The following is a 17,285-nucleotide window of genomic DNA, read 5'->3' as shown; positions in this document are numbered from 1 at the left end:
TTCAGTTCCTTTCTCAAATCTATTACCTCTGGAGTAGCGGTTTTTTGTTTTTTTTTTTTTTCCCAGTGCTGAGCAGCTTGTTGGATCTTAATTCCCTGACCAGGGGTTGAATTTGGCTCTCCAACAGTGAAAGTGCAGAGTCCTAACCACTGTTCCACCAGGGAATCCCTAGAGTGGCATTAACACACAAGGGAGTTAAGGGCAAGGAGTGTTTGCTGCCATCATTTGTATCTCTAAGGGCTCTTGCCTAGGAATCTGGGCATGGACAGGCGAAGAAGTTGCCCCACATGACAAAGCAAGTAAAACCAAAGCAGATTACGTTATCAAAGGCTGTTTCCACAGTGCTATATATATATTTTTCTTGTTAAAATGTCATCTTAGGTAAAGATGTGGGCCCCCAAGGCAAGGCAGATAGGGAAGCAATACATGGATTCAGTTTACACATTTATTATAGAAATCCCCTTCCAATGTGGGTAGTGTTTTGGGTCCAGATCCACTGGTACAAAAAGAAAAGTTTTCACACCAGGTAAAGGGGGTAGAGGAACCCCCAGCTTCAGAAAGTCACAGAAAGGTATCATAGAAAACACAGCTTGTGTGGATTTTTTTTTAAAAAGTGGTGGATGGAAGGAAAGCCAAGGAAGATGTGATGGAGCCAGTGGCAAGACGTCACTTGAGGATTTCACTGGCATCTACCAGATGCTAGGTTCCACCACCGCAGCATTCCAGGACACAAAACACCCAATGGCTCTGCCCTTTGGTCCTCCTGTGGGGCTTCCTGATTGGGAAGAGGGCAGAGGCTGCCACCAAAGGCTGAGCCATCTGATTCTGTGGGCAGAGGCAGCGGGCACAGACAGACAGGATCTGGGGCACCTTCAGGCACCCCTGGGGAAGGGAAAATGAACCCAAGCCTCCCACCCAGACTTCAGTCCTTCCACATGTGGGCAGAGACTTCATTCCTTCCAAATGTGGGCACCTCTGCCAAGAAAAAATTGTCCCAGTGGATGGGTGGCAGGGAGTTCTGTTCACATCAGTCTCCTGACTGCCCTAAATTGGGCCCAAGACCCTATCTGGTCCATTTTGTGGAGGGGGTTCCTGAATGGAGCAGGCTGGGCACAGGGACAGGAATGAACCCAACCAGGATGAGATCACAGTTTCCCTTTTTATAAAATGTCTAGTGTCGGGGGAGGACAGTGAATACCTAAATCACAACTGTAAACAGAAATGGAGGAAGGGGCTTGGAGTCTCCGTTACATCACCTCCTCTCTTTTAAGCTGGCGGAGGGCCCCCAGTCCCCAGCACAGCATGAAAGGAGATGCAGGGTGTCAGACACCTTTATGGGCCCACAGGGAGCTAGGGGCCTTGGATGATCAGGTTGGTGCCCACCACCAGGAGTGACAGCAACCCTATCCCAGGGCTCAGCGAGGTCAGCTGTGCGCTCCCCAAACTGGAGTCTTGTCCAGGCCAATAAGGGGCATGTCAGAAGGGGTCAGACCAGTGTTCCCGGGGTCTGGGGGTCAGAACCGGAGGACTGCTCCCCCTCTAGCGTCAGGTCACTTAAACGAGCGCTCAGCTCCGGGGGGTACAGGAAGTCCGCGTAGTATCTTTAGAAGGGGTAGCAGGAATCCAGAAGACAGGGTAGGAAGACCGGACAGAGGAAAAGACGGACAAGACACAGAAAGAGGAAAAGAGGCTCGTTAAAGAGGTGGAAACAGGCACAGGAGAGTACCTTTAGGCTCGCAGGTGCGGGGCGCGGTGAAAAGAGGAAGAGAAAGGCGAGGGGCACAGGACAGCCCTTCCTCCCAGCACCCTAGTTTCAAGGCTCATTTTTAGCTGACATGCACTGGCTGTTCAACTATTACAACTCTGGAATAGTTCGGTGAAGAACTGCTGCTACCGGGGCCCAAGATACCCCTCCGCCGAGGCCCCACGGATTAATGCGGGTCAGGCAGGCCCAGGGACCACAGGCCAAGGCTGCAGCTGCTTCTTTCCTGGTCCCTGTCATTAGCTACCATGACTAGCTGCTCCCTGACCTGGACACCTTTGCCATCTGCCTCAAGAGACCCCTACCCATCAGTAAAAACACCCCCCATACCTGCCGGAGACAGGGGGCGCCGTGAAACTCCTCGAGTGTGGGAGCGGCGCCTGGCTGGGGGCCCCGTACAGTGCCTGGCCCACCTCATAGCAGCGGGCATGGAGGAAGGGCGGGTGCTGCGGGCCCATGTGGGGGAGCCCAGGCCGGCGCTGGGGCCCCGAGGCCAGTCCCGAGTTTCGGATGTACCAGTCCCGCAGCCCCTCCAGGGCAAGGTTCTTGTGGCCGCTGCGTTCACCGGCCGTGGGGATACGGGCGGGTGGGGGCATCCACAGCACAGGGTTGGGATGTGCCTCCAGGCCCTCGGCGGCCTCCAGGGGCAGACCACAGGGCTTGGTGCGGGGGGCACGGCTATGGGGGTCCTTGCTGCGGAGGAGGGGGCTGCTGCCGTCAGCTGCATACACAGGCGGTGGGCCTGGGAGCATGGCGACAAGCCCATCCCGGCGGGAGAGGGGTCCTGGAACCTCAGCTGCGGGTAGCAGCTCCCCCCAGCCTGTCCCGCCACCCCCACGGGGCAGGCCCCTGTCCAGGGAATAGTCCAAGAGGAAGTCCCCACACACGGGTGGGAGCCGAGGTGCCCCACGGGAGGCCGGCGCAGCTGAGCTGGGCCGGGCAGCCCGGGGAGGGTCTGGGAGGCCAGCCGTGCGGGAGGAGAAGGCGGGGGTTGGCTGGGGGCGCTCATACAGCACCTCACTGCTCTTGCAGACTGGAGGACCGCTGGCAGGGGGAACCATAGGTGCGGGCGGGGACCCAGCTCCCCCACCCGCTGCCCTGTCCACCAGCAGGGCCTCGGAGCTATTGCTGCGGCGGGTGCGAGCTGCGAAGAGGGAGGTGCGGTCGGAGACAGGGTCCACCCGTGGGAAGCCCATCTGGGAGTCCTGGCTGCTGGACCACTGGCGAGAATGGAGGCCTTCGGGTCTAGGGGCACAGAGGTGGGGGTGATGGGAGAAGGGTCAGAAATATCAGGCAGATGGGATGAGTACGCTCCGCAACCCCTCCCCCAACACACGCCTCTCTCTGGGCCTTCATTTTCATACTCCACAATGGGCCCCGGACTGGAAATGGGGTATAAAGGCGTTAGGGAGTGGCACATTAAGAGCAGCAGAGGTCCTAACCAGGACTGGGGAGCAGAGGGGTTGAAAATGTATGGGGTGCCTGGGGCTGTTAGCTCCGAGGGAGATGGAAGCAAGGGACTCCAGAGGAAATGCTAGCAGGGGAGGACACTATTCATAGAAGGCAAGTGTCACAAGGATGGGGACTTTTGTTCACAGCCTGGAAAAAGTAGGCACTTGGTAAGTACGTATTTGTTTAAGGACTAGGAGACTACCATGGTTAAAAGCACGGACTCTTGAGTCAAATTTGTCTGGGTTCAAATACCAAGTCTTTGGTTTACCAACAAGTTAGTTAACCTCTCTGTGTCTCGGGTTTCTTATCTCTAAAATGAGAATAATGGCATCTACCTCATAGGGATGTTGTGATAACTAAATGAGTTTGATACCAAGTAAAGGACTGACTCCTAGCAGATGGCCGGTATGCAGCACATGTTAACCAGAACTCATTTATGCCTACAGCCTCTTCCAGAGACACATATTGATATGCCTGTTTCACAAATGAGGATACCAAGATTCAGAGAAGGGAAATGACTTGCCCAAAATGCACAAAAAACCCCATACTCAAACTTCAATGCTTCTGCCCCAAATCCCCACCCTCTTTCTCCACCAAGACAACTCCTATTCACCTTTCAAAGCTCAGCTTTTCTTTTTTTGGTCAATTAAAAAATTTATTTATAATGTGATGTTACACATACATTATGTATGGCATATTCCAAAAGATATTTTACCTATATTTCTTTATCATGTAATAGGATGCATTATGGACAAAAGTTCTGAAGCATAAATAAAATTCTTGCTTTTTCATACAACCTACACAGAAAATCAGAATAAAACTGATGGATTCAAAGCCCAGTCTTTCATGTCCTACACTCTTGGAATCCAAATAACTCTCCCCAGTACCCCCTGTTAGAACTACCAGTTCCCTCCTCTGGTCCTCAAACTCACCCTTAGAGTCCACTTACTTGCAGAGCTGGGGGCCAGCGCCCCGGGTGAGGACGGGAGTAGCAGGCACACTTCGCCCCTCAAAACTGGAGGCACTCCTGGGCAGTGAGCGTGTAGGGCTAGACAGAGACATGCGGGCCCAGGGTGGGGGTGGGGGCCAGGTTAGAGACCCTACCTCCCAGCAGGTCCTCCTGCCCACCCAGGCTCAGCCCCCACTCCTGGCTGTGCAGAAGGAGTGGAGGGGCTCATCCTCACCTGGTGGGGCTGGCCACAGAGTTTCGCCGGCCCTTCAGATCCCCATAAAGATCCGATGGGGGTGGTTTCCATGGGGTTCGCCGCTCAGGGCTGCCCCCAGAGACTGCCCGCAGCTGGTCCCAGGCCTTGGGCGGTGAGGGGCGCTCAGCCAGAGGGAAGCAGCCACGGGGCTCCTCTGAGCAGAAGGGAGAAAATGGTGGAGGGGGGATTCAATGGGAGGGTTGTAGACAAAGCCAAGGGCAGGAGCTAGGGAGGTGCAGAGGGCTAAGCAGGGTAGGACAGGTAGAGGAGGAACCAAGGGAGGAGGGCAGGAACTGGGGCTGATGGGAGGGGCAGAGGGGAGGGCGGTGAAGTGAAGATGGGGGCTCCACCAGAGGATGGGGTGTGGCTAAAGAGGAGCTGAAGAGGGAGGGCAGGGGCAATGCATCAAAGAACAGGGGACAAGGGTTCTCACCATTATCATGGCTGGCCCCAGACTCTGAGAGGGAGCTGCTCTCCGAGTGCAGAACTACATCCTCTACAGGTGAAAAGCGGAGACCCAGGCTTATCAATGCAAGGCCTGGGTGCCACCCCCTTACACCACTGGACCATCTCCTCCCCACCTGGCACCCTTCCCAAGAATCCACCTTTACCTAAATCCAAGACCACCAGGAGCTTATTCCCTCACTTTTTTTTTGGGGGGGGGCTACACTGAGTGACATGAGGGATCTTAGTTCTAGTACCAGAGATCAAACCTGTGCCCCCTGCAGTGCAGAGCTTTAACCACTGGACGGCCAGGGAAGCCCCTGTCCCTCACTTTCCTGAGGCCTGTTCCCAATGTCCCCACCCTTGCCTGGGAACAGTCTACAACAATTCCTCTCACAGCTAGGGTCCCCTAAGTCCTGCCTACCTTCCCCAATCTTCACTGGCTGCTCATCCGCTCCACCCCTGCCAGCCCCTTAGCCAGTGCCCACCTTCCCGCTCTCGTCGGTGGGATAACAGGGCCTGGCTCACCATGGCTGAGCTGAGCGAGGCGCGTGCCCAGGCAGACTCCCTGGGTGGTGATAACGGCTCCTCCAGTGGACAGGGGCAGGGGCTGGGATGGCGGGAGCCCCGAGAGGCCAAGGCGGGCCCGGACCTCCCCAAGCTGCTCCTCTAGCTCGTGCAACCTCCGGAGGGCATCTGCCTGGACTTGGCGCCGGCGCCGGCGCTGCTCAGCACTGAGCTCGGGGGCCAAGGCCAGGCGGCGGGCAGCTGCGGCGATCTGCTGTTGCACAGACACCTCTCGCTCCAGGGCCTCAAGCGCCAGCTCCTGTGGGGCCCACCCGAGACGGTGCGACAGGACCAGATGTTGGAAATGGAAATGCCAGGCGCCAGGACCAGGCGGTGTCAGAGCCTGGATAGGCTGGGGGCGGGGCCTGCCCCTCCTGGGGGCGCCTACTGTTCCTCTGGGGGCAGGGTTTGTGTGCATTAGAGCTGCACCTGCTCGTCTTCCTGGGGCAGGGGGAAATGCTTATCCTGACAGTTAGGGACCAGCATCTTCTCTCAGACCTGGAAGCCACCTCCCTTAAGCTCCTTCCCTCCCCACCTTGAAAGTGAAAGTGAAAGGTGCTCAGTTGTGTCCCACTCTTTGTGACCCTATGGACTGTAGCCCACCAGGCTCCTCTGTCCATGAGATTCTCCAGGCAAGAATACTGGAGTGGGTAGCCGTTCCCTTCTCCAGGAGATCTTTCCCACCCAGGGATGGAAACCAGGTCTCCCACATTGCAGGTGGATTCTGAGCCACCAGGGAAGCCTCCCCACCTTAGTCTCTCCTTTCCCTGGCCATAAGCCCCTCTCAGCTTCCTCCGGGATCCTGTCCCACCCCCACCTTGCTCAGCATGCCCATCAGCTCACCTCGGTGGGGCACAGGGAGTGGTGTGCTGGGTTAGGGTGTGGTGGAGGGTAGGCGCGGGCTGCAGGGGGGCGCCGGCGGACCAACTGGGGTCGTTCACCAGGCTCCAGTGGGCACTCGGGAGGCAACTGGCCAGTCAGCTCCTGGGTGGGGTCAGGGGTTGGAGACTACCAAGGGTTAGTTGGGGGGATGGGGCAAAGCAGTCATGACACACGAAGGTACAGAAGTCGGACTAGGAGCCCAGCCCTGCTCAGCGCCCACACCTGTTATTTCTCTTCCTCTTCCTAATTCTCCACCAGGTGGGTGTGTGGCACACTCTCAGCCCCTTCATGGCCCAAAGCCCAGGGCCGGTGGGCATGGGAGGCAGGGAAGCCTGCTCTGGAATCCAGAATCTCACAGTTTTTATAAAGGTGACACCATCTGTATACTACATATCATATGACACTCCCTTCAGGGCCTGGGCTGCATGCTCTGAACCGCATTACCGTTTCTGGCAAACTGTGTGGACATTCGCAGCAAGAGAGGTAAATCGAAACTATAAATCAGCCCATGTCACTTCTGGTCAGGTTTTACTGCCACATTTGGGAAATAACTTCTTTTGTCTTTGAGGCTTTTGTTCTTCTTCTTCTTCTTTGGATTTCAAATTGTTGATAGGGGATTGTGGTAAAATATTACCGTATTTGAAGACATCCAAGCTGAGCTTTGGGGAATCTCCAGCTCAGACAAGTGGCTCAGTCTGCCTACCTCGTCCCTGCTCCTCACCCCTCTCCCCCCACCCCCGCCCCCCCTCCCCCCACCACAGACGCCCTTAGGTTCAGGCCCTCACCGCCTCCTGGAGACACACTTTCCGAAGCTCCTGAAGTTTCAGGCTCAGGGCCTCCTGCAGGGCCCGCTGCCGGTCGAGCAGACTCCGTAGACGCTCTGACTTCATCTGGGGGGCAGCCTCTCCAAACAGGGCAGCTGGACACAGAGGGAGTGAAGATCAGGGGGTGGGGGGCATCCTGGAGCAGCTGTGGGGCCAGGGCCCACTCCTTCCCACACAGGCGAGTGGTAACTCAGCAGGGGAGGAGGCAGCAGGAGGGGGAACCAGACACTGACCTGAGGCGTTGAAGGTGGGAGAGCTGATCAGCTGACCTTTGACTTCCATCCTGAAGCTGTCAGGATGCCGTGACTGATGGCTGCACAAGGCCTAGCAGTGATGCAGGGGGGCCACTGGGGATCATCCGGCATGCACCCCCACCCTCCACCCCTACCCAGGTTCCCGTGCCCCAGCTGCGAATAAGGAGGACCCTGACCCCACCCACCTGCTTGGCCTGCCCTCTCAGAATCTGTGCCAATGTCAAGGCCCGGGTACCTTGGTTCCCTTCCCATTGAGTGGGAGCAGAGCAAGTGGGGAGCTGGGCAGACTTACAACACCTCGTCAGAGGCCCATGGGCCACCGTCAGGAGTCTTGCCTGGGAAAGGAGAATTAACAGTACAGATACAACCAACTAGAACAACAGTGGGCCTTTATTAACCACCTGGGTGCCTGGAACAGTCACCTTATATGTCACATTTAATCCTCACAACCACCCTGCGATGGCAATTTCTGTGACCATCGTTACCTCCATTTTAGAGATAAGAGTAAGACACAAAGAGATGAAATAATCTGCCTACGGCTAAGGATGTAGCCAGGCCCACCCTCTGTTCCAACACTCTCCCTCCCCAGAGGTGCTGAACCTCACGAATCCTTCATAATCTCTCAGCCCATCAGGGGTCCAAGCCTTTGCGCAGGCTGCAGCTGCTGTCTGGAGTGCACTTTTCCCTCCGGCCACTCCAGCCCCTGGTTCTCTCATATTCTGAGGCTTCAGTGTGACTTCCAGAGGTGGGCCCCCACACTATGTCAAGACTATGCCTCCCTTGTACCTTTATGAGAACAGAAAATGTTATCAGTATCTCTGGCATTCAGAATACTTCCGGGCACACAGCAAGTGCTCAGGGAGTGTCTGCTGGGTGAATAAAAGAATGACTGCAAGGTCTGTGAGTTGCTCCTCGTCCCAACTCCGTCCTGTGGCCCTGGTGCAGCAGCAAAAGCGTGCCCTTGGCCTCAGGACCCATCCAGCCCCACCCAGCATGCCAGCCTGTCCCGCACAGGCATAGGGAAGTCACCCTGCCAGGACTGGGAGTGGCAAAGTCCACAGCTGCAGATAACAAGCGACTGCCTCCTTCTCTGCCCCAGACACCCTGGCTGACCATGGAGCTAGCCTTGGCTGGTTGCCAGCCCTGTCCTCATCCCTTCCTTTGGAGTTTGCTCCCTCCCACGGCCTGCTCAGTCCCCAGCTGGGCAGCTAGGTGACATCACCTCCCACCACCTGGTCTGACCTCGGCAGCAGGTGACTGGGGGGACCTCCTGAGGCTACCGAGGTTCCATCTCTATCTGCCTCTGCAATCCCCAGCTTGTCATTACGTGGTGGCCAGGTGTGAAGACCCAGGCAGCCTTGGTGGGGTGGATTCAAGCCCCTTCCCTATGTGTATCTTGGAGTCATGGCCAAGCTGCTAATAGGGTGCCAGGAGTTTCTCAGCAGGCCTCTCACCCACCTCTTGGGGTCTATGCCCCTCCAACAAAGCAGGGGTTCCTAATCCTCAAAATCAGGGTGGGGTCAGTCCCTAAAGCTATTTTGCACCTCCAGGCAGCAGCTACCTTCCAAGGTCTGACATTGCCTGGCATGGCAGGCTTTCCTTGAGGTCCCAGCTTAGATTCCTCTGCTCCTTGGCTCCAGGGGTTCCTTCTTCCCCAGCTTCCATTTGGGTTTGAGGAGGGCTCCCCTAAACCTTCCTTAACCCCAACAGGAGCCTCAACTCCTCCCCAATGGGCCCATTCACCAGGATCACTCCTCCATCCCACACTGGGCTGCTTCATCTTCCTTCCATCTCCCTCAGCCTTCCTTCCCTGGGAGCTTGTAGAGCTTGTGGCATCCTGGAAGTCCACACGGGGTCCAGACAGGAACCCCGACTCCACACCCTGTCAGCCTGACTTCAGGGACATAGCTAGGGCCTGAGTCATGGGGTCATCAGGCAGGTTAGACACAGGTCAACGCCCCACACCCCCACACTCTCACACCCGCTCTCAAGCCTCTGCCTCCACTCGCCTACCCTCTCCATGCTGGCCTGGGGGCCTGGGGCAGCCTGGTTCCCACCCAAGGATGGTGAGAAAGAGGGGATCCCAGCAGTTCCCTCCCCAACACACTCCCAACCAGCCCCGGGGGCTCCCCACTGGTGACCCTGTGTCCCTGTCCTATCTGAGGATGGGCTGCAGTGAGAGAGCTGCAAAGGGCCCCCACACACACCCAGAGGCGGCCGGGCCCAGCAGGTTTTTCAGGTCTGCCCTTCTGACACCACAGCCGAGAAAGAAATTCCTGGCTGTAATGACTGTTTACAACCAAGACACCTCACCTAGGTGGCACCCCAACACCTCAGTGGGACCCCCATTTCTACATCCTGCCATCTCTGGAGCAAATAACAGCTCCTGATGTACTGCACTGTTCCCCACACTGCCCGAGAGGTTCCCCCAGGGCCCCCTCTAGGGGGACAGATAGGGGTGGTGGGCAGACAGGTGTGGGAGGCAGTTTCTCAATACCCCAGTCTACGCTTTCCTAGGGGGATGAGCCCTTGAAGCGGGGCAAGGGCTACCTCAGCAGTGGAGGAAAGGGGACAGGAAATAGGAGGGAGTGGAGAAGGGGCGCTCTTCTGCTAATAGGGTGCCAGCTGCTCTTCTCCCTCGTCCCTTCCCCTCATCCACATCCAGCAAAGAATCGGCTTCATGCCAGGAAAGGAAATTGGACATTTTAGGCTTTGCCCCTTTAGCCAGGCCTTGCTTCCTGGTTGTGCCTCTCACACAAACCTCGCTCTCTCTGGCAGGGAACTTCAGCATACCCATGCCCTTCTCCCCTCACCCCTCGCCCCTGGCCCCACCGCTCCCGGGTGCTCACCCGTCAGAGAGGTGCTGTGGGGTGGCCTCAGGTACCTCAAAAAAAAAAAAAAGTTGCTTCGACCAGGCCCTGCTCCCGCTGGTAGTGGCAATAAGTGGTGAGCCCAGTGGCGGATGCCGAGGCCGCCTCCCACTAGGTAATGGCCCAGCCTACCTGGCCAGGGACTGGGCCAGCCCATACCTTTTAACCCTTGCCTGCCTGACACCAGGGCTTGGGTCACCCTTAAGAGCTGTCTTGGAGTCATGTCTCTCCCGGGAGTCCAGCATGGCCAAGAAGAGAGCCTGGACCTCCCCCTTTACCCCATATACCTAGCAGAGGACCGAGGAGGAAGGGCTAATGGTCGTGGGAGTGGTAGCTGCCTCTGGTGCTGCCCAAGTGCCCAGATTCAATCCTGCCCACCCTAGGAGCTGAAGGCTGGAGGTCTGGGGAGAGGCTAAGCACACGGAAGGACTTGGGTGTGCACTGGGTGTGTGTCTCTTGTGGCAGCACCCATCACTTTCTGGAGATCCTTTACCCTTTCCTCCCAAGGCGAGGCAGACGTGGGAAAAGGTTGGAAGGCAATTCCCACCCTCGTTGAGGTAACAGTTTGCCAAAGTCGGACAAACGAGGTCCAGTTTTCTAAGAGAGACCATGTCTCAGGACCCTATAACCTTCTGCAGCGTCACAAGAAATCATTCCAGCAAAGGGCAAAAACACACCAGTGGTTTAACCACCCCCCGCAACTGACCCCTACACACCTGAGAGGATGGCACAGATCCAGCTCCACAGAGCCAGCTTGGAGAGATGAAAGTGGGCCCCCCCCCCCCCCCCCGTGCAGGTGAAGAGGCCCAACTCTGATCACAGAGGTGCAAGAGCTGCTACAATCAGAACTGCGGGGGCGGGGTGCTGGATTGCAGGTTGACAGAGGCAACTCCTGCAGGGGAAGAGGAGTGGGGGCGGTTCACACTTCATATCCAGGCTGGGTCTCCCCAACCCCCTGGGGCATTTCTGGCCAGGAGTCAAGGAAATGGGAGGCTATCAGTCTCTGCGATGGACCAGACCGATGGACCAACTGTTTCCCCTATACCACCACCTGGGCTTTGGGCCTGCCCCGGCACACCCCACACACAACCTGAGCTCCATTAGGGACCATCTGCTCTGTGCCCTCAGGGCCCAAGCCCAGCCCAGGCCCGACAGCAGCCCATGCCATGATGTGAAAAAGCAGAGTGAGGAAAGCTCCCTCCCCACTTGACAGGTGGGCCAAGGCTGGAAAGGAACTTACTCTGTATCAGTAACGCCCCATGTGCACGCTACAGGCCTCCTGCTACCCTGCCCACCTTTCTTCCTGGCTGTGAGATTTCTGGCATGGGACACAAAGGCCACTTTCATCACCCCCTTCTCCCTCCCTTCACTGCCTGGGGCTGATGGAGGCAGAAGCCACAAGCTGGGCAGCTGGGTGTTGGTGGGGAGTGTCCTCTCAGCCATGGCCCCAAACCCCCTGTCCTGTGGGACACCAAGGATGCTCAGAAGGGGGATGTTTATAAAATCAGGGCTGAGAGGGACAGGGTATCTGGCTGGCGATGCAGACTGAGTCTCAAGGCTTAGGTTTCCGCATCTGGAAAACAGGTAAATGGCACAAACACAGCCAACCAACGGAGGCCAAAGTAGCTTTGGAAGACATTTCAAAATGCAAGGAAACTCACACCATGTCATTCACAGTTGCTAATAACTACATAATCAACTCAGGCAGAGGTGGGTTGGAGCGAGAGTAAGGAGGGAAGAGCAGGTAACTGGGGCTCTTGGGAGAGGCAGGGCGGAGTCACCCACACACATCACTGGCCTTGTCCACGACTTTTAACAGCCCCTACAAGACAAAGATGGGCATAATAAAGGACAGAAATGGCATGGACCTAACAGAAGCAGAAGATATTAAGAAGAGGTGGCAAGAATACACTGAAGAACTATACAAAAAAGATCCTCATGACCCAGATAACCACGATGGTGTGATCACTCACCTAGAGCCAGACATCCTGGAATGTCAAGTCAAGTGGGCCTTAGGAACCAACACTATGAAAAAAGCTAGTGGAGGTGATGGAATTTCAGTTGAGCTATTCCAAATCCTACAAGATGATGCTGTGAATAGTGCTGCACTCAACATGCCAGCAAATTTGCAAAATTCAGCAGTGGTCACAGGACTAGAAAAGGTCAGTTTTCATTCCAATCCCAAAGAAAGGCAATGCCAAAGAATGCTCAAACTACTGCACAAACTACCACACTACCTATCTCACATGCTAGCAAAGTAATGCTCAAAATTCTCCAAGCTGGGCTTCAACAGTACACGAACCGTGAACTTCCAGGTGTTCAAGCTGGATTTAGAAAAGGCAGAGGAACCAGAGATCAAATTGCCAACATCCGTTAGATCAAGAAAAAGCAAGAGAGTTCCAGAAAAATATCTACTTCTGCTTTATTGACTACGCCAAAGCCTTTGACTGTGTGGATCACAACAAACTGTGGAAAATTCTGAAAGAGATGGGAATACCAGACCACCTGACCTGCCTCCTGAGAAATCTGTATGCAGGTCAAGAAGCAACAGTTAGAACTGGACATGGAACAACAGACTGGTTCCAAATCGGGAAAGGACTCTGTCAAGGCTGTACACTGTCACCCTGCTTATTTAACTTATATGCAGAGTACATCATGAGAAATGCTGGACTGGATGAAGTACAAGCTGGAATTAAGATTGCCGGGAGAAATATCAATAACCTCTGATATGCAGATGACACCACAATTAAGGCAAAAGCGAGGAAGAACTAAAGAGCCTCTTGATGAAAGTGAAAGACGAGAGTGAAAAAGTTGGCTTAAAACTCAACATTCAGAAAACTAAGATCATGGCATCTGGTCCCATCACTTCATGGCAAATAGATGGGGAAACAATGGAAACAATGACAGACTTTATTTTTGGGGGCTCCAAAATCACTGCAGATGGTGACTGCAGCCATGAAATTAAAAGACGCTTGCTTCTTGGAAGAAAAGTTATGACCAACTTAGACAGCATATTAAAAAGCAGAGACCTTACTTTGCCAACAAAGGTCCGTCTAGTCAAAGGTTTGGTTTTTCCAGTAGTCATGTATGGATGTGAGAGTTGGACTATAAAGAAAGGTGAGCGCCAAAAAAATTGATGCTTTTGAACCATGGTGTTGCAGAAGACTCTTGAGAGTCCTCTGGACTCCAAGGAGATCCAACCAGTCCATCCTAAAGGAAATCAGTCCTGAATATTCATTGGAAGGACTGGTGCTGAAGCTGAAACTCCAATCCTTTGGCCACCTGATGCGAGGAACTGACTCACTGGAAAAGACCGTGATGCTGGGAAAGAATGGAGGTGGGAGGAGAAGGGGACGACAGAGGATGAAATGGTTTGATGGCATCACTGACTCAATGGACATAAGTTTGAAAAAGCTCCAGGAGTTGGTGATGGACAGGGAAGCCTGGCATGCTGCAGTCCCTTGGGTCTCAAAGAGTCAGACACGACTGAGCAACTGAACTGAACTGAGAAGACAACCACCTCTAAGCCACATGCCAGTGGGGACCTGAGCCTCCTGTGGCCTCTTCCTATAGGGCTAGCAAGTGGTGGGTCTGGGATTCAACTCAGCTCTGCCACTGCCTGGCTGTGTGACTGCTTGGGCAAGTCACTCAACTTCCCTGTAACTCAACGTCTTCATCTGTAAAATGGGGGTGATGACAGCAGTATATAACTCACAGGGTGACTGTAAGCATGACATGAGCTAAGAGATCCAAAGTTTGCTTGGGACAGTTTAGGACAGGTTGGCCCATGGTAAGTGGTCTATATACATATGTAATATGTCATGCATAATTGTTTCTTCCCAGTCCAAACTCAGGAATCAAATACACACACACACACACACACACACATTTCAGCCTCAAAACCCTCCTTACTTGCCACCCAGATATAGAACCCGCTCTACTTGCCAAACAAGACATATTTGAAACAGAGCTGTTTTTCCTCATTATCCAGCCTCTCCCTACTCAACATCAAAAATGCAGGAACCAAATATATTCAGAAAAACTGTCTGAACTCTCACTATCCAAATACAGGAAGTGAATGGACTTTGATACATTTCTGAGATAGGACTCAATCCTGAGCTGTCCTTTTCCTTTTTCACTTTCTCTTTTCCTCACTCTCTGAGCTTTCCTTACTCACCAGGCAAAATAACAGGAACCAAACATATTTCTATAATGAGATGCTCTTACTATCCCAATCCTTGCCACTGGAGCACAGGAAAATTAGTAGATCTGAACACATTTCTGAGTTAAAGCCATTATCCTTCACTACCTAAACTCTCCCTACTCACTCTGTAAAATGCTAAAACAAAATACCTTCAGATAACTTAGTATCTTTCACTGTGTGAACTATTCAAACTCTCCTCTCAGAACTTGGGTACCAAATACACTAGAATAGCGAGAGATGTTTGTGTTGTCATTAACAGGTTTGGATAAATGAAACAGGTCCATTATTTCATTATTCAAACTCTCACTATTCTCTATGAGAAATACAGGAATAAAACAGAACTGAATGACATGTTACGTCCTCACTACTCAAATTCTCCTTGTCTGTCTTCAAAATCAAGGAGATTCAGACAGTGAGAGAACTTCGTATTTTTTCTTGTTATTACTGTCACTACTGGATGGGCCTGATTCTAACAAAGACCCCCACCACACACCCAATACACATAGACCTGCCCGCAGAGGTAGGATGGACTTAGCATCAAGATTTGTATTGCTTCCTGCTGAGAGGAAAAGGATAAACTCCTGCCTGCATCCTACCTCTACCAAGCCCTGAAGCCTCTGGCCTAGAATGGACTTTTTTCAGGCCAGGAAAGCAGGGATCATTGCACCCAGGATCAAGACCAGGATATGGGGATAACATGACCTAGAGGACTCACATCAGCCCCCAACGTAGCAAGGTTGGAAACATGACCCAGACTTCACAGACTCCCAGAGAATAACTGAATAATTTAGGGTGCTCTTTCACACTTGGGGAGTGGAGGGGGCCCAGGAACAGTTCCATGCCCCCCTGGGGCAGGGAGAGAAATGCAATTTCTGTGTGAGATCACTGGGTGAGGGATGAGAGAAATAACATGTGAAAACTCCCTTAGTCACAGGGGGCCCACAAGGTTGTTTGCTATTTATTTGCTCATGCTAAGAAAAGCTTCTGGGATGAATTTCAGAGATAATGGGTACAGTGGAACCTCCAAGTTCAAGGGGAAGGTATAATGGGACCCCTGTCCTTGTGGGCTCAAAGGAGATGAAAAGTGGATGTTACAAAGAAGGGAGATCTGAATGGCATGGAAGGGCATGGTAAGGGGCAGAAGAGGGGCCTGGGGTTGGGACAGGATGAAGGGACAGAACAGGAAGGAGTATAGGGAACAAAACAGAATCAGAGTCATTGTAGGATGGAGGTCAAAAGATAAGACGGAGAAGGAGCCAGGACACTGGCCAGAGAATGGGATAGAGTGAGGTTCAGGATAAAGGCCAGGGGAAAAGTAGGGGACAAAAAAGCAGGCAGGTATCAGGATCAGTATAAAAGGGCAGTCAGAAGACATGATGGAGGACAGGCCAAGATAGTAGTCATGGAAGAGGGTAGGGAAAAGGGCAGGTTCAGGATAGAGGTAAGGAACAGGAAAAGATCTGGACAGAATGAAGATAGGAATGAGGACAGTGGTGGGCCTAGGGAAGACAACGGGGAAACAGCATAGATTTGAGGGCAGGGGCATGGCAGGAGGCAAGAGGGAGAGTGTAAAGGTGATGGGCCAGGATGGAGTTCAGGAGTCAGGAGGGGGACCTGGGGGAAAGAGTACAGAAATCAGAGGTTGGGAATCAGGACAGACCTGGATCAGACTGGAGTTTAGCAGACAGGACATGACTGGTAGGGGTCCAGAGACTGGACTAGAGTTTAGGGAACAGGCACGTGAAGCATCTGGACAAAAACTGGGGTGATCAAGACAAGGCAAGATGAGCTTCAGAGACGGAACAGGGTCAAGCAAGGATCTGGGGTCAGGTCAAGGATGCTTTGGGGTCAGGACTGGATTTAGGGGGGCAAAACAAAGGTTGAGGATCACACCAGGCCAGAATATGGTTAGTCAGGGGTCAGTCCAGAGGTCCTTGGGCCAAAACTGGCAGGGGTTCCAGATTAAAAAAGATGTAGCCAGGTAAGTCAGGGGTCGAGAGGGAGACCACGGAGTCAGAGATAAGGGGTGCGAGCGCAGGTACATCGCTGGTCGGCGTTTTTGGGCCTTCGCCCCACCCTGTCTCCTCTTTTACAACCCCAAGCCGGCTCTACTCACCTAGTGTCCGCGCCCGCGGCGTAGGCGGTGTCCGTGCAGGCAATGGCGTGGGGAGGGGGGGGGCGGCGCCCCTCCCTCGCTGCCCCCAGCTCGTCCCCGGGCTCCTGCCTACTCCCTTTCCGCGCCCTGCCCGCGGGCCGCGTTCGGCCGCGCGACTGTGAGCCGTGGGGGCCAGACTGGGGACGCGGGGAGGGTAGGAGAGGAGTACCCGCTCCACCGCGGGCGGTGGACCCTGGCCCCCCACCTTCAACTCGGGTCGGTCGGCTCCCGACTGCACCTCCACCTCCGCGGCTGAGCGCGAGCCTGGAGGGGCGGGGTCGGGGGGGTGGGGGCAGACGGGGGGCGGGGCGCGAGACCACAGCAGCGGCGGAGTCCGAGTGCGCAGGCGCTAGTTCGGGTCTTCGATTTTCCTGCCCTGGGAGCGCCAGGAGCGAACCAGCTCGGAGCGCGTGCGCACACGCTTTCTCGAGGCCGTGGAGCGTTCTCAAACCGAGGCCACGCCCCCTCAGTAATCAGACTAGTGTCCTCTCACCTCAAGCCACCCCAAACTTCCTTCTGTCAGCCACCAGCACACCTCTGAATTCCCCCTCCGTGCCCCAAATGCACTCCAAACCACATTTCACATCTCCCAAATTGTATCCCCAAACTACTGTCCATTGATCCCAAAGCAGTACCCCAAATCTACCTCCCTTGAACACCCAAGCT

At 54.3% G+C, this 17,285-nt stretch overlaps 1 protein-coding gene across 7 annotated transcripts; it reads right to left on the bottom strand.

The window, feature by feature from the left end:
- Positions 1-427: 427 nt before the first annotated feature.
- On the bottom strand, positions 428-16,893 carry CCDC120 (coiled-coil domain containing 120). 7 transcript variants are annotated; one of them, XM_024987841.2, is made up of 11 exons: positions 16,581-16,893; positions 7,626-7,725; positions 7,370-7,460; positions 7,098-7,231; positions 6,274-6,414; positions 5,392-5,689; positions 4,853-4,915; positions 4,399-4,573; positions 4,164-4,262; positions 2,093-3,007; positions 428-1,601 (listed from the first exon to the last, which is right to left on the bottom strand). In XM_024987841.2, the coding sequence occupies exons 3-11, from the start codon at positions 7,416-7,418 to the stop codon at positions 1,487-1,489; spliced, it is 1,989 nt and encodes a 662-aa protein (XP_024843609.1). In that variant the 5' UTR covers positions 7,419-7,460; positions 7,626-7,725; positions 16,581-16,893; the 3' UTR covers positions 428-1,486. The 7 variants fall into 7 exon arrangements, with proteins under 7 accessions (XP_024843609.1, XP_024843613.1, XP_024843610.1 ...); XM_024987845.2 differs by having other exon boundaries at positions 7,683-7,725; XM_024987842.2 differs by lacking the exon at positions 16,581-16,893 and adding an exon at positions 10,240-11,024.
- Between the last annotated feature and the right edge of the window lie 392 nt (positions 16,894-17,285).

The sequence above is a fragment of the Bos taurus genome, chromosome X (genome assembly GCF_002263795.3).
Source record: "Bos taurus isolate L1 Dominette 01449 registration number 42190680 breed Hereford chromosome X, ARS-UCD2.0, whole genome shotgun sequence".
Lineage (NCBI taxonomy): Eukaryota > Metazoa > Chordata > Mammalia > Artiodactyla > Bovidae > Bos > Bos taurus.
This window is presented reverse-complemented; position numbering and strand designations above follow the sequence as displayed.